At 41.2% G+C, this 23,828-nt stretch overlaps 1 protein-coding gene across 1 annotated transcript in view; it reads left to right on the top strand.

Moving 5' to 3' along the window:
- Positions 1 to 23,828, top strand: part of LOC133006326 (netrin receptor UNC5D-like) — a 179,409-nt gene that overhangs the window by 122,105 nt on the left and 33,476 nt on the right. The window contains exons 3-4 of the mRNA XM_061075657.1: positions 10,712 to 10,855; positions 11,080 to 11,183. Coding sequence (XP_060931640.1) covers positions 10,712 to 10,855; positions 11,080 to 11,183 — 248 coding nt within the window. The remainder of the gene's footprint in view (positions 1 to 10,711; positions 10,856 to 11,079; positions 11,184 to 23,828) is intronic.

Raw genomic sequence — 23,828 nt, forward strand, 5'->3', positions numbered from 1 at the left:
GGAAACGAATGTAGCGGCTCACACGGCGAAAACTACTTGTGTATGCAAAACTGGCTCCAAATAAGCAGACATGTAGTTTTTGGATAAACATAAATAAGGCGACTGGGGAATGACACAAATAAGGACTCATAGCGTTTTAATGGCTGAATTATCAAGATTTTTGTCATGCATGAGGTAACGCGTCCCTTTGGTTCCAGGATTAAGTATGACACACACAGCTGGGACCAGACTGAAGATGTTGCTGGGAGCATGTTCCGCTTGTCTAGCAGCGTACGTCTGTGACTGGCCCCCAGCCAGCCCCCGCAGCCTCCACATGCTGAGCTGCATGCCGCAATGTCACATCACACGAACATTTCCCTAAAGCTGGATTCACATCAGACAGACAATCTCTTCAAGCTGTATCCATCCACCTCAACCACCACGACGCACACAGCTGCCTCACAAGGATCCCTGAGATGAACCCACTTCCGAAAATCCCTCCGTCACCGCAGTGTTAAGAGCGACAGAGGCCTCCTTTGCCCGTTTTGAGCTGAGCCGGACAAGTCGAGTTCTGCTGAGCTGATCGGGAGCCACTTGTAGCTGGCCCTGCCTGGATCCCTCGGGGCCTTTTCGTAGACCCAGCCAAGGTGAAACAATGGACCAAAGCTGGGAGAAATCACACCACACGGCCCGGTGGCAGACAGGCCAAAAAAAATTGAGACGGAGAACGAAGGAGAAAAGGAGAACAGCATGGGATGATAAGTGAGCATCGGCTTTGTTATATATCTTCCTGACTCTTTTATAGAGGCTACATTAGAGGCAGATTAAGGGGCATGATTGAAATGGAAAGTGAAAACTGCTCCACCTTGAGGTCTGTTGTCAGGGCTTCGTGGCGTTTTGTCAACAGCCGCTGGCATGAGCCTGAAGGGAAAGCAGTGGGAGCGCAGCACAAAGGGAAGAAACAGAGGGGCCCGTGGAAGCAGCTTAATGGATGTTTGTATTCCTGAATGCAGAGAAGTGGCCGCATGTCATCAACATGACTGAATGGTTATTGGATGATTTCTCCTACACACAGTCACTGGGAGTCATCTCAGGATACTTGGAAAGGAGACTAAGCTCTATGATCTCTGCCTAGTGTGCAGGAAGCTGAGTGTCTCTCTGATTTCTCCCCTTTGTTTATCAGGCCTTCAGCAGGAACACCATGGCCTTCACTCAAACACATAGCAGGCACCCTTCACTGTGGGAGTGCATTTATTAGCATTTTAAACCTATTTTAATAAGAGTGTGTAAAGACATTTAAAGAGATACTGCACGTGTTCTTTTGAGCTGTAAACTGAATAATAGGACTGTACTGTAGTGAAACACATTAATGGTGGTTTTAATATCACATTTTCTGCCAAATATAAAATTGGCAGTTTTTACGAGTTGAACATAGCTCATAACTCTGCCTATACTTTTTCAAACCGGCTTGGACATGGCAGGGCCAATGCTCACAGAGTATAATGTTTAGGACGTCTCTTCATTATGAGATTGAAGTTGACACCCTGATGTTTATGGACAAACTGTGGTCTGGTCTTATTCCAGTAGCGTAGCGTTACCTTTGGCACCTCTCTGCAGCACAAGCTCTCTTAGGGAGACAGGCAGCTGCAGTGCCCCCACACACACACACACACACACACGCACACGCACACACACGTGTAAAGGACATTACTGGAGGGTTAGCAGTGTGTCACTCTTGATTTATTTGACATTTTGTGTTGCAGCTTTACAACTTATTTGAGTGTTCGCTAACATTAGCTCTCTTACTAAAGTTAAGTTACCTGTCTGCCCCCTCCCTCTCTCGCACTTGCATTGCCCCATAGAGCTCCACCTTTGAGTATAGCTGAGCTGGAGCCAACAGTTTTACCTGATGTGGTCGTGGATCCCCATGTTCCTCCCTCACACTAATGCCCACATCAGAGGATTCTGGAGGGGAAAAGTCCTCCACTTCTAAAAAGCCCTACATGACAGAGGTTCCTTACGATGCTGTGTCACTCTCCATTTTAAATGGCCTGGAAAAGTCACAACTGTTACACTGCGAAACCAGCCCTGTCTCCATTGCCCCTTAATCTCCTGCCCAGTTTGATCAGTGGGTGGAGTGAGGCTCACAACTGGGATGAAGTTACACTTTAAAAATATTGAAATTATTTGTTATGAAATGGGCTGGCATGGGAAGCATCACTTTTTGTTTTCTTATGCTGTTTTATTTAGTGCTCACAAACATTCTTACTGTGTGCCAGAAAAACAATTTTGCAGTTTTGAGTGACTCTGCAGCGCTGAGCTTCCTCCACCCTTTGTGAGCTTGTCAGCTTTTAGCATAAAACATTGCATCAGCAACAGCCGACTGTTGTTATATTCATTAGTTTCTCTTTTCTGTTTTTCTTCTTGCTGTTTTCCTCATTGTTAATGAGGAAGAGGAGTTCAGATTGTGAAGAAACCTAAACCCAGTCCTTAATCTTCATAGTGCTTTAGTCTGCTGTCCCAATACCCAATATCCTAAATTAGAGTTTATTAATTGAGTGACAAATTACAGGGAATTCATGAAACATTACAGGAGAAACAGGATGACAGTGCCTCCATTCATGGGCTACGAGAGGACACTGAAATATTCGATGAGTATAAAAATGATAAATAAATGATATAATTGTATGCTATGGCCTTCACAGTCAGCCTCAACCCAGTTGAACACCTATGGGAGACTTTGAACGGACGTGTTAAACAGCATTCTCCACCACCATGATCAAAACACTTAGTGAAGGGAGCATCTTCTGGAATAATTGAGATCATTGTTATAAAAGAGTTTCAGAGACAAGTAGAATAATTTGCCAAGGAGCACTGAATTGTTGTCTTTACCTTTGTCATCCATAGGCAGTGTTGGGAAGGATACTTTCAAAACGTATTCCGTTACAGAATACAGAATACATGCCCAAAAATGTAATCTGAAACGTATTCCATTACATTAACTAATCTGAGTAACGTATTCTGAATACTTGGAATACTTCCGGTTTGTATTGCATTTTTTAAGTGTATGATTGCGGCGTTGTTATAGTCAGTGGAGCAGCAGCAGTTTAAACTCTCTCTCGATGCTGCGGGCCCGCTGGATGTCCGGCTCCCATCCACTCCCACCTCTGTGCCGGTCCCACCGGAGGCTGAACCCCCCCCCTGCGCCAAGGCTGCCTCGCGCCGTGCAGCGATCGTTTCGGCGTCGAGTCTATTTTTGTTGGCGCTTGACGCGAGCGTATCGCTCCAGGAAACACACTGAAAAATGTTTTAAACGATATTGATGACATTTTATATGATATAAATGATAAAGTATGCATCCAATAGTTTGTATTCCCCTTCTGTTGTCCTGGAGTTTTAATTTGACCAATTTGACCAATCACATTATTAAATGCCCCCTTCTGACCATCCACTACAGACACACAAGCAGTCATAAAGATAAAAAGAGAGGGGGGCGGAGAATACGTAATTTACCCTCCACACCCGCATTGAACGGAGCAAACAGCGGAGAAGTTCTTGAAGATGGATGACATTAAATTGGGACGCTGTTGCAGTTAATGTTGGAGCAACAAGTGACCATAGGCTTTTATACTACTGGGTCAACGGGTGATGTTATTAGCGCTGCCCGGCGCTTTAGCGTCCGGTGCAATACCCGGCGTGCCTCGCTGGTCTCCTGCAGAGCCATGACAGCGGAGCTCTGGGAGCGCAGGTCGGTCTTCTCTCACCAGGCGCTGGAAGGGCAGCTTGCGGATCAGCAGCTCCGTAGATTTCTGGTAGCGACGGAACTCTCTCAGAGCCACGGTCCCGGGCCTGTAACGGTCCCGAGCCGGTAGCGGTGAGGCTTCTTCACGCCGCCGGGGGCCCGGGGCTCTTACGGCAGCCCTGGTCTCCAGCTGCTTCCTGGGGGCTTTGTCGCCGGTGGATTTACGAGAGAGTGAAACAGAGAAGTACCGTCATGTAATCCACTGATTTCAACAATGTAACTGTATTCTGAATACCATCTATTTAATTTGTAACTGTAACGGAATACAGTTACTCATAATTTGTATTCTAAATACGTAACGCCGTTACATGTATTCCGTTACTCCCCAACACTGTCCATAGGTTACTTGTCTCTTCCTCACACAAGGATAGCAAATCTTTGTTGTCATAGTAATGGTAATAAACAGACAGGTGTCGGTTTTGTTGTGTTTTGTTTGGGCTCCCAAATAATGTGGTTAGGTTTTGGGTTAATATAAGTATTTCCTTGAGGTCATAGGACCTTCATTACAATAGATACAATGACAGTCTCCAGAGTCCAGGAGTGAAATTATTCAGAGTTAAAATAAATTTTAAGACTGATGCTCTGAATAAAAACCCAATCACTGTGCTTCCATCAAATAATCTCACCTTTTAGTCAGTGTAATTCGTTTCAAGCGAAAACTCATTAAAGCTAGGGTTGGTAGTCGTGGAAAACCTTGAAAGAGCAGGCTACACTTTAAAAATATATTTAATGATGCATCTCCCTTCTTCCTTTCAGTCCTCTCATCAAAGCTACGCCGCGAAAAACATGTGAACACTCAGTGCTTTGACAACTGCCAGAGGCCGACTTTTCTGTGACTCGTTAACTCCCGACTCCTCTGACTAACGTCTCTGCTTCAGTGGTTTATGTCTCCCTGACTTGTGAAGGCTCAGGCAGTGGGAGCAGGGGCAGGGTGCACACAGGCAGGTAGGGAGGCCAACCAATCATTTCCTTCGGACTGATGAAAAAATAATTGTGTTTATTAAAGTTTGCATGGTCTTTTCAGACGACTTTATTTATTGATGGCTATCGGGACTTGAAGCGGATTTCAACATACACGATAAGAAAGTGTTTCGGAACTAACTTACCAAACCTGCCTTAAATTTTGCCTTCTAAACCAGCCCCCAAAGATCTCTGGGAATGTTTGAATGTTTCCTGGTACACTGCCCACAAACTACAAACATGTCTTTTCACACTGGAGCTGAAGGGGGGGCATAAAATACAGCGTTGACATTTAGAGTGACATTTTTATCTCTGGTTCTGCTCAGTAAATTCTGATGATCAACTGATTATAGCTTTAATCTGTCCGTGTAAAAAGTTCGGGGAAGGATTGAGGGACAATGAAGCAGCAGTCTAGAAGAGCTGTGAAGGGAGTGAGCGTGTTTGTGGCGTATCTGCGGTGGTGTGGAAAGTCTGGGAATTAATGCTTTTAATTTAATTTGTTAAGGGAGTGTTCAGGGAGTGACACGGAATTGAGTTTAAATAATGTTATTGGGCTGAAGAGTAGAAAATTCATCCATCATTGAAGCACGAGCTACTACCTTTATCTACACTGGCTCACCGTTGCTGCTCAATTCACTTTCAAGCAACTTCTGGGTCTGGACCCATCTGCTATTCAATAATGCAGCCACCATTCATTTCAGACACTCCCCCAATGAACATGGTCTGGCGTTGCCATTGCTGCACACAAGGGAGTCAGACTGTTGTTGTTTGTAGTTCCCCATGGTGGAACAAGCTACCAAATGCTATCAGAGCATAGTATTTTCAATAACATCTCCCTAGTGCGGGTGGCTGTGAATAAATGCATCTGCCAAAAGAGCGAATATAAATGTGCAGCCAACCATGACTTGATCTTGGCATTGGTTTAATTTTGCATATGTTAACAAATAGAATTTAGACAGAGAAACGCCAAACAACACAACAGCAGCTCACTGCTGTCCCCTCATCTTCCTCTACAGCTCCTGGCATCTGTCCTCTGACAGAATCATATTAGATGAGTTCAAGTCCTGCCCCCATGAAGCCCACCAACACATCAGAAATGACCAATGACAACCTGTGGATGTGTAGAAAGTTGTAAGTGAGTGGGGCTTACCATGAACCAACATTGCTTCATGCTCTGTGTGAAATTATTCTGTCCATACTCCGCATATTCCTAGTATATATACCATTCTAGCTGCACACAAAATAACATGATATTAAAGAATATATAACTTGAATAATTGCATGATAGCAACTGAACTAACATTATTTTTATTTCATCCCCACTTATAACTAAAGAACCTTGTTCCAAAATAAGCTGTGTAACTGTATATTTAGTGTGGAAAGAAACAGACAGTGAACATAGAAAAAAAACAAGTCTGAAATCCCTTCAGCTTTGTTGACTGTAATCATGGTCTGATTTGAAATTTGGATGAAAACAAAATACAGCCATTGACAAATATCTGAAAAGCTCTCTTTGGCAGTAAAACCATCACTAACTTGAGCTCCTCAGTTTCCCATCATGTTGGATTAGTGAGTTCCTATGTTAGTGGCACATTGTGTCAATCAGATGACGGTCAATGGAGCAGGGGGAACAAATATTTTTATTGACATTTATCTGTTACATTGTTCATATCCTTATAATGTATTTTTATAACTATACATCCCTACTACATACATGTTACAACCATTGACCTTGTCAAGACCAGTAGACCTCATTGGAGCTGATGATGCAAAATGTCATTCCTGAGGTCCTGGTTAAGTTTGGGGTTAGGTTAGGGTTAGGCATGAATTTGTCACGGTTGAAGTTAAGGATAAGGTTTTGATGATGAAGGAATGGAAGTCTATGCAGAGTTCTAATAAGGACAGCTGTGCAAACCTGTGTGTGTATGTGTATTAGGCCTAATTTCAGTCAGTCACTGTAGATGATCACAGTGTCTTCAGAAAACACGTCTGTTTTACATTCCTCCAATAGGCCTCCTTTGATAACCTTTCATTTCACATTATTAGTTTTCATTTAATCCCAGCCCATGTCTAAGCTGCTGTCTGCCTTGTTCGGCGTGATGGCAAAAGCCTGTGGAGAGACAACTCCTCTACAAGTGTAGGGCTGCGTAATTAAGCAATAAGCCACAAGAGGCTAAGCTTTACAGCGATTTCTGAACAGCTGCTGTGAGATGCGTAGTTAGGCACAACTTGTTAGCGCTTCTAAAAAACAATGTCTATTAACTTACTGCCTTCAGGATATTGTACAAAATGTCTACAAGCTTCTTTCTATAAATGGTAGAATTTAAACTCATTCCCATTCTTTACTGTTACTGGTTCTTTAAAGTTAAACCCTCAAGATTTCCAGGAAATCAAACTCTGCTTTTACTTTTTTTTTTTAGCAAAAGCCATTCAATGTATTTCCACTCTATAATTACCTTTCTATATGGAAGTTTTAAATTTGAATGGCAGAGTCCATCATTCCAATGTTCCTTTCAAATAGCCCATAGGCATTAGGAATTCACAGGAAACAATGCACATTATTCGTCATTTTATCCGTCTGTAATCAGCGTCACCTTTTATTGTGCACTCTCCTGTATCAAAGCTTTGTTTAATGATAAATGTGAATGCAGACCTATCATTTCCTACTGCCACTGCTTCACATTAAAAGCTTTTAAGTGCTACGGCTACAGCTTTTACAGCACTCAGAGGCAATGCAATGTATTTGTCACTGTGGGTTTGCAATGACAATTGTTCATCAAAAATGCATAAAGGCTAAATATGGAGGGAAAAGGGTGATTATTGTTATCGTCTGACCTGTTTATTTAAAAGTGTAGGGCTGTACAGTAAACGTATTCACCACTTTCTACTTTGCTGTATTTTAAACATAAACTTTCAAAATGCAAATGTGACCTGCACGAATTGAGCGGCAGTAAGTAAAGACTCCACAGAAACCTGAAGCTGCACGAAGAGGTGCTCACCTGTTTATTCAAAGTTCAGTGAAGCTTGACTCAGTTGGCAGAATCCTGAACTGGGGAATCAGTTGTTGTAAACAAGCCCTTATGCTGATGAGTCCCAGCCGCCTCTTCTACAGAGCGCTGGTTGCCTGTTTATTAATATTGAACTCATCACATGTCCAAATCGCTCCGAATTTAATGCTAGACCTCCTCGGGCAAAAAACAATACACATGACAACTGTGAACGGTTGTCAAGATACGCGAGCCACATACACACAGACAGAGATTTCCGGAGTTATTAGATTGGATTTTTGCTCACGACTGTTTTCTGTTTTTTTTCAAACAATTTTGTTGTAACCATCAGTGACCATTGGTGTTGCCAAATCAGGTACAACTTAAACTAGACTTAAAGTAAATATTATTATACCTATTTAACAGTATGTATTTATGGTTATGCAGTTTGCAAACTTTTTGATCAGGAAAATTTGGATCCATTTAGTGTGAGATGCATTTTAATGCCAGGTTTAAGAGGACCGGTAGGAGCTGTACACTTAATCGAAGGTTATCCAAGACACATTTATAATCCAGGTGTGAACAGGATTTTAGAAAGAGTCCAGAACTCTACATGCATGGGTCAGAACTAAAACCCAGGAGGTGCAACTTGTCAAAGAACACAAGCTCAATGAAGGCTAACATCAAACTCACAGGCGCACTAACAAACCAAGTGGCTACACTGATTAAAAACAAACAAAAAAGATCTCAGCTCAGACAAGTGTTTTTAGCTCTGTATTAGAACGATTGACATTTACATGCCCACAGGAAGTGTCACAGATCGATTGAATAAAAGCTCACCTCCTGCAGATACAGACAATTGCAGAGTTATAAAATAAAGGATTATATCTGCGGCTCCTTACAAAGTAGACAAGGTGAGCGGCTATTTCTTTCAGAGAAGGGTCACGCCAAAGGAGTGTGGAAAATAAGGGAAGGATACTTTGAGACTGAAAAGACCCAATGAGGGAGTGAATGTGGGTGGCTGCATCGTTGTTTCCTAAATTATCTATTTCTGTCCTTCCAGGCAAAATTGCGGCCTTGGAGTATTCAAACTGAAATGGGGCCAGCAGAGTTTCCTAAAAATTTTGAGTGATATGGACACCTGGCAAAAACATAACAAAACATGACACTAGCCAGAGGTTAAATGCTAGACTCCTCACCAGTCAGTCAGAACTGAATCCAACTGCATGCTGCAGGAAGCACAGCATTGTAGACTAAACATAACTAGTTCACAACTGTGTATTTCCATTTTAATAAATCTGTTTAAGTTTGCTGTCTGAAATTCTGGTTTCTTTCGTGCAAGAGACACATCAGATACTTGAAAGCTGCAATTTCCTAGACACCCAATAAAGCCCCCCTATTATATATTAATGGTTCTAGGCTGTCATCTTTTTTTGCATAGTCTGGCATAATTGAAATACCCCGCTTTTAAATTCACATCAGATGTCTCAGAAAGCCCTCGTCTCACGTCTGACTCATTATGGGTCTGCATCACAGACGATATACAGATATGAACAAATGACCTGCCTGACATTAACTCAAAGTTGCGCTGCAGAAATGGACGGTTTGATTGTCAGGGAAAGCATCGGTGTTCCAGATGCAGCGCTTTTAATTGCACAGTTTTGCAACCTTTTTAAATTACAGCCCCTTCATATGTTTTCAAAGAAGAGAAATTAGTTCTCACGCTCTCCCTCAAAAAAAGAAGTGGCTCATGTGTCCCTCCTCTCGGTTACTACCTCCATTGAAAGGCATTTAGTGTCACTTCTCTATAAATGGATTATGGTTCGATGCTGAAAGAGGATATCTAGGCTTTAATAAAAATGATACATTATACAATCAACAATCCACATTGCTGTCTGCAATACTCCAGCATAACAGACCACTATTAACCCTCAGGAGTCGCAGATCACATGAGTGTCTGGTTCAAGACATTGCATCTCAAACATGGATCCTAATGGAGCACTGGGTTCAGGTTTCAGTCCAAAGTGCTTTCTTGTAACTCTGTACTAGTTTTTGTTTGGTGTTGATATGCAGAGTAAAAAAACTGAGATGTGATCAGATAAATCCAATGAAAAAAAAAATCATATTTTACATGCGAGTAAAAGTATGCAAGATAAGAGGATGCGGGCGTTGCATTTATTTCAATATCTTTGAAATGTTTTGTCATATTGGGAAATGGGGGAAAATATGTGAATGTGCTGATTCTGCTCAACTGGCTGAACATACTGAGGGAGAGAAGTGGGCAGAGATTGATATTTTGTGTCTCCAGCAAATGGACAAAAAAATTGACCCCCCCACCATGAAAATGCAAAACGTTTGATTTAGTCTCAGTTTGAACTTTTCTATGTTTCATTTGCATTACTTGGAAACTCTGGGAATGCAAATACAGTGATGTACCTATTTTTATAACTGAGTACATAAACTGTTCTGGAGGGTTGCGTTGTTATAAAGAAAACAAATGTCTATGACCACACTTGCTACGTATTTCAATATATTTTTTGGTGTATTTCTGGGTCCATTATGTTGAAGTATTATGTGAAGGGGAAAAATATGTAGTTGTCTGGTCATTTAGGCAATGTTCTGCTGGAAAAAAAGATACCACACAATGGAATAGTCAACACTTTAAGGGCTATTTCAACGGCATTAAAAAACTACAACAACTAAATAGCCTAGGACTCCTGAGGGTTAAGGGTGACATGGTCAGCTCTTTGTGTGTGAACCGTTTAGAAACAGACCCCTGACAACGAACCCCTGAAAGGTTGTGGTTTTGAGCAGTCTCTCCCTGTGTCTCCTCCCGGCACACGGCAGATCTGTTTACTGCTGATAATCTTATCAGATTGACATTCCACTCATCATCCTGTCCCTGCGATTCTTCATCTCTTTGATTAATCACCCCAGCATCTAAATGAAAGCTAATCTAAGCCATCAACCCTCTCGTCTGCAGGGCTGAAGATCCGCGAGGTGATGATCAACGTGTCCCGTCAGCAGGTGGAGGACTTCCATGGCCCGGAGGATTACTGGTGCCTGTGTGTCGCCTGGAGTCACCTGGGAACCTCCAAGAGCCGCAAGGCAGCCGTCCGCATCGCCTGTAAGCAACTCTGTCATTTTGATACCAGGATGACCTTATTGTCTCTGAAAAGGTTATTTCTCTTCAAACCGGCATTGTGATTTTCCTTCTTTATGTCCACGTATGATTGCGTGTGGAGAAAAGGTCACACATGAAACAAATGTGACTTTTAATGCGCGGGCTTATGTGTTCCTCCGCGCTGTTGGGGTTGTTCTGTAATGCAGGCTGTTTATTCTCCTCCGCAGACCTGAGGAAGAACTTTGAGCAGGACCCCCAAGGCACTGAGGTGCCTCTGAACGGCATGATTGTGTTGCACTGCCGTCCCCCAGAGGGAGTGCCTGTGGCTGAGGTGAGGGCTTCTCACACTTCAAACAAGTAACATTTTCTCCTGTGTTGCCGGGAGAGGAGCAGTCATCTGTCTGCTTCACCGACAGAATAACTTTACGTGACACAATGTTTTGCTTCTCTCCAGCCACTGCAAATCAAAGAGACGTGTGCACTCTTCTCTCCCGTCTAGTGTAAACCAGGGCTGCAGTTGATGAGCTGAAGACACCGTTCATTATGGAGTGTCGGGCTTATTCTGACTTATTCAAGTCAGAGTGATCATTCATATACTGGCCATAATAACTTTCCATGTGCATCACTACGTTCTCTGTTTTCTCTGTTCTTGTGTAACAGGATGTACGGCTATGACTTATTAAGATGTCATGTATTCATTTAATTCTTACTATCATTCCTCTCTCCTCTGAGTTCTCTGGTTGTGTGTGTGTACGTGCGTGTGCGTGTGTGTGCATGTGTGTGCGCGCATGTGTCTGAAAGACATACCATTTTAATTTTTACTATGAATTTAAAATGAGGCTCTCCCGGACAGCGCCGCTGAGTGATGTGTGTGTTGTGCTGCGCTCTGATGTTGTGTGCCTTCATGTGGAGGCTCAGAAAGAAGATATGTCAATACCAAAGCCTGTGTGCCCAAGTATCTGGAGCTTTGCATTTACTTAAAGACACAGTCCGTGATCTATTGCTTAAACAAAACAGTTGCCCAACCAGCAAATGTCAAAGCACAGGACCGGAACCCTGCTGCTGCTGCTGCTCTTAAAGTTGACTGACAGGTCCTTAAATGCACAGTCTAATACGTTATTGATGTTTTGTGATGCTAATGCTTTTAGTTTTGTTTATGGGTAAAAACAGATATGTATATATCGTATATTTTTAAATCTGGTCGCTTCAGAAAAAAATATTGAATTTAAATCCTTTGAGTCAGACTTCTTTCCTGCAGTCTGAACAGAAATACTGGGACTGTGACCCATTTTCCGCCAGTCTGGCTCTTTTCCAGTAAATTGGATATGAAATGAAACAATGACTGTGGTTGAAGAGCTAACATTAAACTTTAGGGCTGGTTTACAGTGTTTTGGGGGAATTTATAATATTCTGTATTTTCACAAATTTAGGACCGGTTCCCATTGTCTTTGCTGTCACCCCTGGACAGTTTCTCATACTCTTTCTAACCCTATCCCTGCAAAAAGTTAAAATTCCACCTATTGCTCTTCATGAGCATATCTGTTTAACCAGCTGGATGTTGGTTATATGTGTTATTATTGGTTGTGGTGTCTTATGTTGTTATGACTCTTTTGTTTGTAGGGCAATGTACAAAACATAGGCCAAATGCGATGACCATTTGTGTGTGTGTGTGATGAATGATGAATGAGTCAGCTCACACAAATGGAGCATCGGTGTACCACCAGTCTCCCCCATGCATTGTGGTCATCAAATAGGCAACTCCTCCTCATGAATTAATTAATGCGACGCCGGCTAACAAAGAGAATGGTTATAGTAAATAATGCAGGGACAAACCCAGCTCCCTCTAGTATGACTTGCACGAGGGAAGAAAAAATACCCATGTCCAGAGCTGGAGATGGCGGCTACACTTTTCTCTTTTCGTGACTTTAGGCATCGCTGAGAGGTTAAAGCCTTTTTTTCTGTAACCAGCACTGTGAAATTTGTCTGGGAGAGGAGGCTCAGCTCAGCTACAGTTTTAAGGAATTTAAGGAATTGAGGTCACGATGCAATGAGATCTGTTGAACTCTATTTGTATTCCGGGGCACATTTATTTTGGTCATGACATTTATTTGAATTTTCCATAGTACTGCGATTTGCAGAAGATCCTGATGGAAATTAATACTCGTGATGTTGGCAAAAGGCAAACAGTACATTTTTTTGGAAGGTGACAGTAAAACTTTCAGTTGACAACATGCAAATTGGAACGTGTTCCAAGTATGCACGCCGGGTAAAGACATAAACACTGTGCAGCCGACTTTACAGCTTGAAATCCACTTATGTCGCTGCTCCGCTCGTGTTCTCAAAGGCAGCGGGAACAGTGAGAGAGAGAGAGGAAAGAACTTTATCCGCATCTCGCTGTAACTAAGCCACCCGGGAGTTTACTGGGCTGCTGTGTAGGATGTTAATGAAAATCAGAGAATGCCATATTATCTATCCCTGCAGTGATGGCGGCAATAATCTGAGCACATTGTAAACCAGACCACAGACTAAAACAGCTTAAGCCTGCTGCAGTTTATTGGGTAGTACATTGAGATGGCAAAATCTTCTCAGTTGTCTCCACTTTCTATAAACAGAGAGAGCAGGTTAACACATGCATTGTTATGTTAATTTTACCACATAATTGGCTCTGACTGAAGAAGGGAAAACATACATGTCCTCCCCTTTGAAACATTTGCATCTAAAATAATCGAAGCGCTGCAGATGAAAACCCACTGGAGGAGAAAGAGCATGGCTATAATAATGAATTCATAATGAGGTCAGCTCTAAGAAAACAACAAGAGAGCCATCAGGAAATAAGAGACATACCGATCTCAAGGAAATCAGTCTCTTGAGGATCTCCAGCAGCAAAAAGGATCATAGGGTCTTCACACTTCACAGATACAGACAGAGGATGAGCCTTACCCCATGTAATGTGTGTGAGAAGTCACTTTTCAAAATGTCTCTATTGTATATTTTGCATTTTTATGAATGTTTCATCTATTCTGCAGCATCAAGAGACAGCCTTAGGAAAACAAGAGCCTCCCTATTACATACAGCTCCCTGAGAGCCTTTAATAATGCATGTCCTTTGACCAGCAGGTTATTATAATGACCTCCAGTTTGCTGTCAACTTTAGACCACTTTTGATATTACGCTCTCTATTTAAATATGAGGGCAAGACATACAGGATACAGCACAATCTCCGATAATGACAGAGAGGAAACCGCAAAGGAACTCTTAAACATATGATATGTAACGGTTCTTCATAAATATGTCTTAACACAACAAGACCTATGTTATAGCTTTTGTTGACTTGTGCTCGTATATCATTCAAAATGTTTTTAACAATGTTCAAACCAAGAGAAATCTCCAATTTTATTTTAAAGTAACACAACGTTTAATTTTGGTGGCCTTTTAATTGGGTCGCATCAGCTTTACCCGTCTCTGTTTTAAAGTCCATGGATAAACAACATATGACGAAGGAAAAACCCACCGCTGGCCAGTTAGCCCGTCGTCTGTTTTTACCTTTCACTGTTTGTATTGGTCACTTGTTATGGATCACGATTACGATTACAATTAGCGTTCTGTCACCAAATTTCTACCTGGAAATCGCAAATGCACAGCGGAACAAAGCGACCCAAAAGATGTTTGACAATAAATGGCTTTGTGAAGTTAAATGGTGGAGAGAATAAAAGGTCTCCTATATCTTCAATGGTTTTTACAATCATTAGCTCCGTATTAACTGCCCAAGTATTCTTTACCGAGTGCAATTAATCATCAGGCCTCTCATCCAAAGTCATTTGAAGTGCTTAAAATGTAATTATTCAGTGATAAACATAACATTTCCACAGACGGCGTGGAGATAAACCAAGGACACGACAAGGGTTTTCACTGCCCCCGCCTCTAGAAAATGATGCTGTCAGGTTCGGAGGACTCATTTGTTTAATGTAATTTCATGAAAGTCATTGTTGCATTGAGAAAAGGCCACACGTGGCTGAGGGAAGGCGGAGAGGCTACAGGCACGAGAGGAGTGAGAGGGGGAGGGCGCTCAAAACTCAACCTTAATTGAATCAAATGGAACAAAACCTACTGCAATGCTTTCTAATTGTCTTCCTGTCGCTTTCACTTGCTATTCGAATAATTGTAAATGCAGGTCATAATAGTTGGGTGTATAGGTGATGCATGGAGGAACTGGGATGACTTGAGAGGAACATTCTTTTTCTTTTTACGTGTGTTAAGTTTAAGATACCTTTCTGCTTATAAACACACAGTCCACCAGGCCTGTCGGCTCTTTCATCTCACCATCTTCAAACAGCTTGAAGTTATCAGAGAGATGAAACTGCTGCGTGGTACACAGCTCCCCTGCTGAAACGTTGATGCTACTTTCAGCGTATCATGACTTTGTTTTATTTGCTCTCCTTCTTCTGGCTAGAAAATTGAACTGTAACAAAACAAGACAAAGTTACAAGGAAGACGTTCAGAGGGACACAGCGTGCGGCGCGGTCTTTACTTTAGCTGCTGTGTCACGGTCAACATCGCGACCTTGACACCACATAACCCCCCCACCCCATCACACTGCCCGCGAGGCCTGATCAGCAGGGTTAGGTGCGGTGTTGTTCACCACTGGTTGCTGCTATCTAAGTGGAACAAATTTGCCAATTAAGCAAATCCGTCTCCTCTCCTCCCCCGGCGCTGGCTTATCAGGCTCATTTGAGTCCGTCCTGTCCCTGCCTTCTCATCAGCATGTGCATCTCTCTATCGCTTTCCCCCAAAGGGCAGACTCTTGGTCCAACGCAGTATGCAAATCACACTCGGGGTTTACACACTTCCTGCAGCGAACAGAGGAAAAGAGTGAAGGAGGGGCGGAGGGAGAGAGATTAATCAAAGCCAAAACATGAATCTGAAAAACCAACCGCAGTACAAGACGATTATTTTGATTTGCATTGTAAGAATTCCCCGACATTAGGGCCCAAAAAAATTTAACTCACCAAAGGCAGTAAGAATATATTTGTTGTGCAATAGGAGTAGACTTGACGTTGGCTAATTATTAATAATCATGAAATATGATTATTAAAATAATAAAAATTATCTATCAAAAATAATTAAATTATTAATTGAAGATGATCAGTAATCAAATAACAATAAAACCACTAATGAGAAAATAGGAATTATCAATTAGAAAGTACAAGCTATCAATTAACAATGATAAGGTTATCAACCAAGAATAATGAAAATAATTAGTCAAAAACAATAAAATTATCAATTTAAGAATAATACTATCTATATTAATAATTGAGAAAGGGGGCACCACCCTGGTTTCCAGGGACCAACGATGTCAAGCTATAATTATCAGTCTCATAATGATAAATGTCAAATTAATAATGTCAATATTTTAATATTAACGATTACTTAATAAACAGTGAAGGCTTCTAAGTTCGAGCACAGGCAATCATAATCCAGCTGCAATCACACACTTATGCACAAATAATCACAGACTACAGATACTTTAATTACAAAAGTATTTATTAAAAAGGGGAAATAAAGTTATAATGTTATTCAATGATTTATCATTTTAACAAGCTCCGATATTTCAAAGATAAACACAGCAGCAGCACTTATCACAATTCAGAAAATACATGTAAAACCTGCGGTCTACCTATGTATGTCTGTCTCTGTGTGTGTGTGTCTGTGTCAAAGTGTCTCTCTGTGTATGTGTGTCTATGTGTGTGTATGTGAAATAAAGTTAGTGTTATTTAATGATTTATCATTTTAACAAACTCCCATATTTCAAAGATAACAACAGCAGCTTATCACAATTTAGAACACGCATGTAACCTCTGGTACATCTATGTGTCTCTGTGTGTGTGTATCTGTCTGTGTCTATCAAAGTGTCTGTGTGTGTGTGGGTGTGTGTGTGTGAGAGAGCGAGAGAGCGAGAGAAAAGAAAGGGGGCGTGGCGATGACGCAGTCACATCTAAGATGGCGGCCGATCATGATTCGTGGAATCAAGGCCTAAAAACTCTCAAAATGGCGGATTGACTACAAAACAAGATTGCGGAGCCGTTATGAATTTAGAGCCAGGATGGGAGGAGAGAGAGAGCGGAGGCGTGGCAATAATAGACTCAAAATGGTGGGTTAACTTGCGTTATTCAAGATGGAGTCTATGTTAATGACACCATGTGGCCGGAGCGCACACTGGTGGTCGTCACATGAATTACACAAAGGAAATTTTAGACAAAGAGAATTCTTATCTCTGCTTGGCTTTGGGGGCCGAATGGTTTCCAGATGTGTTCAGCCTCTCTAAGCATAGATTTAACTATGTGACATGACCTGTATTATAAATACAGATCGGAAGTGTGTATAGGTCGGTTTAGAAGGAGAGAGAGAGAGAGAGAGAGAGAAAACATGTAAGGAGAGTTCAAAGAAGCTCTTAAAAACACGCCAGAGATAGATTAACAGTGATTCACCCCTCAGCCCTCAAGCGAACGTTGTGGGCCGAGGTTCTGATCGGTGAAATCACTGCAGACTCACACAGACGTTAACAGTGCGGGCGGAGGCGCTTCTCGCGGCCCTATTTACTGTAACACAAAAACATTGCCATCAAACCGGAAACCGGAAGTAGCGGCTCGGAGTAGTGGCCGGCTAAAACAATGGAACACGGAGGTTCCATCAACAAAATACACTCAAGTATTAAATCAATACGCTACGTATTAAACTAACATCTGCCCAGATAATCAAGTCTCTTACTGTACCACCCTCGCGGTGTGTCTGCGCCTCGGCGCGAATGTGTCGGGGGCCAGTGAATCACGTGGTCTCTCTCACGAGCGGAGCTCCGGAGCTCAGCCGCTGGACCGGAAAAGGAAGCGAATTATTCCTGCTGTCTTGACGGAATGAAACTTCGTCTTCTTCTGTAACAGCGGAGAACGTGCTGTTTTACAGGAACGGAGTGGATTGCCTCTTACTCCTCAGCGGGATGAACGTCGCGCTTCTGCAGGGGACGGCTGGTTTGAAGCCGTTTGTAGATCGTTGGAAAAACAAAAGTAAAGTCCGTGGGGAAAATGAAACAGTTTGAGATCGTCCAGCGAGCAATTTCCTGTTTGATCTTTCCAAGTTAAAACAGGAAAAGTCCTTTTCAAAATAAAAACGTCGACTAAGATAAAAGAATAAATGAATGAAATGAATTGAAACAAACATCTTATTGCCTCCTTAAGCAACGGGAACCTCTGGTCAGACCTGAGGAGGCCTAACTGGAACGTCAGTGCTGGAGTGAAAAAGAGCAGTTAAGAGAAAAGTAGTTCCCTCGTTAAGTTTGCTGGAACCTCTGGGCAGACCCGAAAGGGCCTGATGGGAACGTCAGCATCGGAGGAAAGAGAAAGGTTTCTGGGAGCACAGCCTTTTTAAGTCATGTTCCAGGTGACTCCCCCCTGGGAGGAGGGGTCAGGGGTCAGTGTGGCCCTCCAGCCAATTGAGTTGTCAGGATTTGGCCCCCAGGGGCGGGCTTACAGTGGGGGACCCAGGAAGTGACCTGCTGCCACATGGAGATAAGGGCCCCATGCTGGATTTTTAAATGTAAGGGGTCTCCTGAAGTGATTCCCCAAGTTTTACGACTCTTTGTTATAAGTCAGATCACTGGGACCTCAGTCCCAACATATTCTACTCCTGCAATCACAGAGACAATTATGTTTGGTCGGTTCCATAGGAAAAGACAATTTTTAATGAAATGACACCTTTCTCCTTCTAATTATCACTTTGCCGTTCAGCAAACTGAGCTCATATTCCCTTAACATCCCTTTGTTTCATTTCCTGATGAAAGGTCCAATAAGATTAAGCTTCACACAATCAAGTTTTGTGTCTTTGTTATAATGTTTGGATAGTTTTAGTTTCGCATAGTTTTTTTAATAGAGTGCATAGAAACAAGTTGTCTTTCTGTTGGAATAGAGAACGTGAATGATTTTGAAGTTAGAAATCTTTTCAAATCTGTGCAGCTCCTCATCCGCAGACACACACCACAAACGCATGTGATTGCTTTCTACTTTTGCAACAATGTATCATTACTTTTTTACTGAACACACTTTAAAAAAAAGAATAAAACAATACAGTCAAACTAATTAAAGAGTATATTAGCTATCTACATAAAGGAATCCATCAAACAGGGGCACAGAGCCAGCACTGGCAGCCTTTTCGCAGTCGCCTAGCAAAAAACTCAACAGCTTTGCAAAGAGGGTGAGTGCATAATCCTAAGTGAAGGGCAGATCGATGCCACAGTCACTGATACTCCAACACTCAAAGTCACTTGTTATCAATACCAACTAAAAAGCATTGATTGAGAAATAGTTGGCTTTTTAAGTCTGGCTGCACCACTCTGGCAAAACTAAATTTAAGCCACTGAAAAGACCCAGCTCTCCTCCGTTCACTGTCTTAATCTATAAAACATTGTGAATGTGACCAAGACTCCTTTGATTAATATTAAGTTAACTAAGTTTTGAGTTCAGAAAAAAGCACATTATAGAATAATATCAGAATACTAGTACATCAATACTAATATGCACAAGTATTGTTTTGCATAGATTCTACAGTACTTGTCAAATTCTGTAGTTTGTCGACTACACCTGATGACAATGTGTCAGTGTATTTGTTGACATATCATCTAACACTCCTGTCACAATAAATCTAAAAATCTAGCCTTAGTCATATGAACTAAAAACGACCTCTTTGATGAAGGGGTGAGTCTGTCTAAAGATGAGGGCCGATACTGACCTAAGTGCACAGACTGGATACCGTGACGTGATTGGTCGGAGAAACATTAAATAAAGCAACAAGTGTCTATGCCAGTGTCAATGTCAGTAAAAGCATTGGTCTTTCCACTGTTAGAAGTGACATTCATTCAATCATTGCATGCCACCAATTCAGTTATTTTTCACCACATCAATTCTTGACATTGTATAACTCAGTGAGCTACAGGCCGTGAGAAACAGGTTTATTATTTAGAGGAAAGAGTATTGGAAAAAACTGGGTGGAAGCATGTCTAATTCCTGGAACTTAAGTGCTTCACATCTAAAAGCAAAGAAAAATTAATAAGGGTTTATTTTTTAAATAATAATTATGTAGGCTGTAGAAAAGCATCCAGCCGACTGATGAAAAGGTGTATTGTATTAGAACAGTGCAGAGCACCAGAAAAAGCACTATACTATTTATTTGCCAATTTGTTGGTGATTCTTAATACTAATACAGTGCCTATTCAAACCTGCCTGTCTTCTTTCTACTGTTAATGCTCCGTAGCTACTTCAGAATTAATCCTTGTTATTAGTGAGTCCTCCTCATCAGTTAATTTACTGTCACTACCTACATTTTTCTGGAATCACAAACATGGCTCACCCTGCAGGGGCCAAAGATCCATACTGATTTAGGAAGAATCTGCTTTTTCTTACTCCTTTCTACACACTTGAAACAGACTTCAACAGAACTTCAAGTTCATTTATAACTTTGAGCCAACTCCAATAATTAATAACAATACTATTGATTGTAGCTGTTGTTGCTTTTAATTGCTTTAAAGCCTTTTACAAACGTCTATGGTGCAGAGTGATGTTATAAAACTGTGTGTTCCCTCCACTGACTGGTCAGCTATTTATTCAAAGTTTATTAATATTCGCACTAAAATGCAACATGCAGGAATTTAGATCAACCTATCTCCATTTATGTCAGTTCGTCGTTTGTATTTGATAATTTATAATGTACAGCTCTTATAACTTATACAAGACAAATTGAAAATACTTGATTAACTCAAACTCCATACTGGCGCTAAGATTACATCCCACCGCACAGTTTCAGTATCTCTCCCTCCTTTCATACCCACTTCCCTGTGCTCTGTGTTCCAGACATAAAAGGTTACGCACACTCTCCTTGTAAAAAGATACCAGCATAATAATTTCATTGACCCTGATTCCAGACATCTAATTTCACAGATATCTTTGATAGTTATTCTTTTATTGTATTGTATAATATATAACCTGGGAGACAGCGGACACTTGCAATATAATGAAACGCCATTCAATTCCTCCTCAATAAAACTACTGTTATCATTTTATTAATGTTCTGCTTTTTTTCTCTGGACCTTGTCAGATAGCGCTTGATTGAATTCAAGAGTAATAAGGTAACATTGTGTTGTATTGTATTATTATTGTAAGGTGTCATTATTATGTCCACCGCATTTCTCATACAGGTCTGTAAATCACAAATTGAAGCACCTCAGTGATTTAATCTCCTGGTTGAACATTGTAGATGAGGAAACATTCCCTGCCTTGCTTTAATGATTAATATAATCACTGCAGAGGACCAGACCGCAGTTGCTTATTTATCCAGCTATTTGTTTTACTTGCTAAACTGTGATAGAAACTAGATTTTTTCCTTTAAAAATGTGTTTATGGAAGAGTGTAGTCCATCTCTGGTTTTTGCTTAAGGCCATACATGTAGTTTTACTCAGTTTTTCCTGAGTTGAACTATTATCCATGATTTTAACAAGATAATAGTTCAAGCTTGATACCTTTCAAATAAAATTTTGTTGCAACATCTATAAATATGCATCCCACTTTAATACATGCTGGGAGACAATAATGGTTTAGGGGTTAATTTTCACTTCAGTGGTTCTAATCTATTACACTTGTTAAGGACCACCTGGAGTAAAACCTTTTTTCTTTGGTTTTAATTAGTTTTTTTTCCTACCCAACTATAGTTACATTTCTTATAACATAATGCACTGAAATAAAGATAATGATTTGTGCATAATTGTTGTTAATAAAACTTACTGTGCAACATGGAAAGTGTTCATCTGAGATAACATAGTAATCAAAGTGACCTTTTCTCACATAAAAACAGGCAGTGAACTAAGAATAGCCTGCATTATATTTAGAGTGATGATTGTAGTACAGCAATAAGACTGCAGGAGCTAAAGCTTGAATCTTCCTCCAAATGTAATTTGTTACTTTTATTAGAATGCAACTTGTCAGTGGGTTCAAAAAGTCGACTCTTGCTTCATTACCAAAACAACATCTAAAGGCTGTGTGTCTTGGTGACATTAGAGACTCCGTTGAGGTGGAGTCATTACAAATAATGGACTATGTATGACCCTGGTAAAAACAACAGAGCTCGCCTCCGTCGTTCTTTTCCCAGAAGAGGCTGCAGAATGTGTAGAGAGGGTGATAAAGCACAAACCTCCTACTTGTCAAGGTTAATGCCCTACTTCACTGAAAGTAGACAGGGCTGCAGTCAGATGGAGTGGGTAAACTCTGTGTACAAGCACACCTTACACTTTATTTAAAAGAATATAGGAACTAGATGGATATTACTTCAACCAAGTACAAAATTTTAATTTGATTTCAAAGATGAGACTTTTTGAGGGAACATTGTTCTAACCTGATAAAATGGCAACCCCCTTACTAGTGTAAGTAAGTTCAGCGTCTTGATCTTAACACTATCATCTATCTGCTTGCAAATTTGAAAATAACTCAAAATGTAACTTTGTTAAACTTGAGCAGAAACAGCAATAAAACGACATTCTGTTGTGAACGTCCATAATATGATCTATCTTATATTTACATCTCTGTCTGTCTGTCTGTCTGTCTGTGGTTAGCAAATCTTGAGAATTATTCAACTACTTGGCATCACACTTGAATTGACCCAACGAAGAATCAGATTTGGTATGATTGGGACATGCAATGCATTCAACATCAATAACCTCTGAACAAACATCGCCCTGCAGCAGCAGTGACTGGGACTCATCAACATGAGTGACATTTCTGATCACAAGAAGAGTAAACAGGCAGGTGCACATCAGGAACAACACCACTTGATTCTCCAGCTCAGGGTTATACTAAGCAGAGCTTCACTAAACTTTCAATAAAAAGGTTAACGACTCTCACTGACCTTTTACAATTTGTACAGATCCCCAGGTGAAGTTTCAGAAAGAAAGCTGCAACCAGCGTTACCACAAGTCAAGCAGCCCATTTCTAACAAGATTGAACGGACACTGCACTAGCCCTTTAAAATAAATAGTATCATATATCATTAGGTGTGATAAGACATAAGATATTGTGAATTAAATTAAAATTTGCAGCATTGTTTCACTGTGTGAGGTTGGAACTGACTGCCTCCATAGCATAGCGGATTGATGCTAGTAGCTCTGGAGACTATAATACATCATGGATGGCAACACAAGGGTTGATTAGACATTGAAGGTGTGAAAGGGGAAATATAATGAAAAGAAGTGATAGAACGGCCAATGCAGACCAAGTGTGGTTGGTCGGTCTGTCTTTAAAGCTGTGGAGCCAAATGATGAAAAAGGCCAAATTAAAGGCGCATGATGAAAGACTTCTTGAGCGATCAAATGGAGAAAAAAAGAAAAGGTTGTGACAGCATGACTCCTGATTTATTGATTTACCACTACAATTTTTTTCATCCAGGGTGGTTCGAAAGAGCAAAGCAATCTCTGAGTTTGTTGGCTGTTGTTGCATTCCCTTGGCAAATGGACATGCCACACAAACACACACGCACACACTAGAGTACAAACATATGGTGCTCCCAGTGGGGCGGAGTTTTTAATCCTCAAATACACTGCCATAAATCAAACCCCACTCCCTCATGCCCCAGCCCGTCTCTCTCAATGAAAAGCTCAAGCCAGTGGCACATTAATAGCAATTTACAGGGCCAGTCATGCGAGTAGAGAAGCATCAACAGAGCGTCCTTTATTTTGTAATTCCTTATTACTTTCACTCACTACACAGCCACAGCATTGGCACCAGTGAAGGATATGACCTATCTACTGCGTCACCTTCTCCAAGTGGATGTCAGTCATGTTGTGCTTGTCCTACTAACCCTGCAGTGAGATGTGCCCCTTCACTAACCTTCATAATACTATTTTGTCCATCCAACTAATATCAAGTGAGGTGTTTGCTAATGTTGCATTA

This window comes from Limanda limanda, chromosome 1 (genome assembly GCF_963576545.1).
Source record: "Limanda limanda chromosome 1, fLimLim1.1, whole genome shotgun sequence".
Classification (NCBI taxonomy): domain Eukaryota; kingdom Metazoa; phylum Chordata; class Actinopteri; order Pleuronectiformes; family Pleuronectidae; genus Limanda; species Limanda limanda.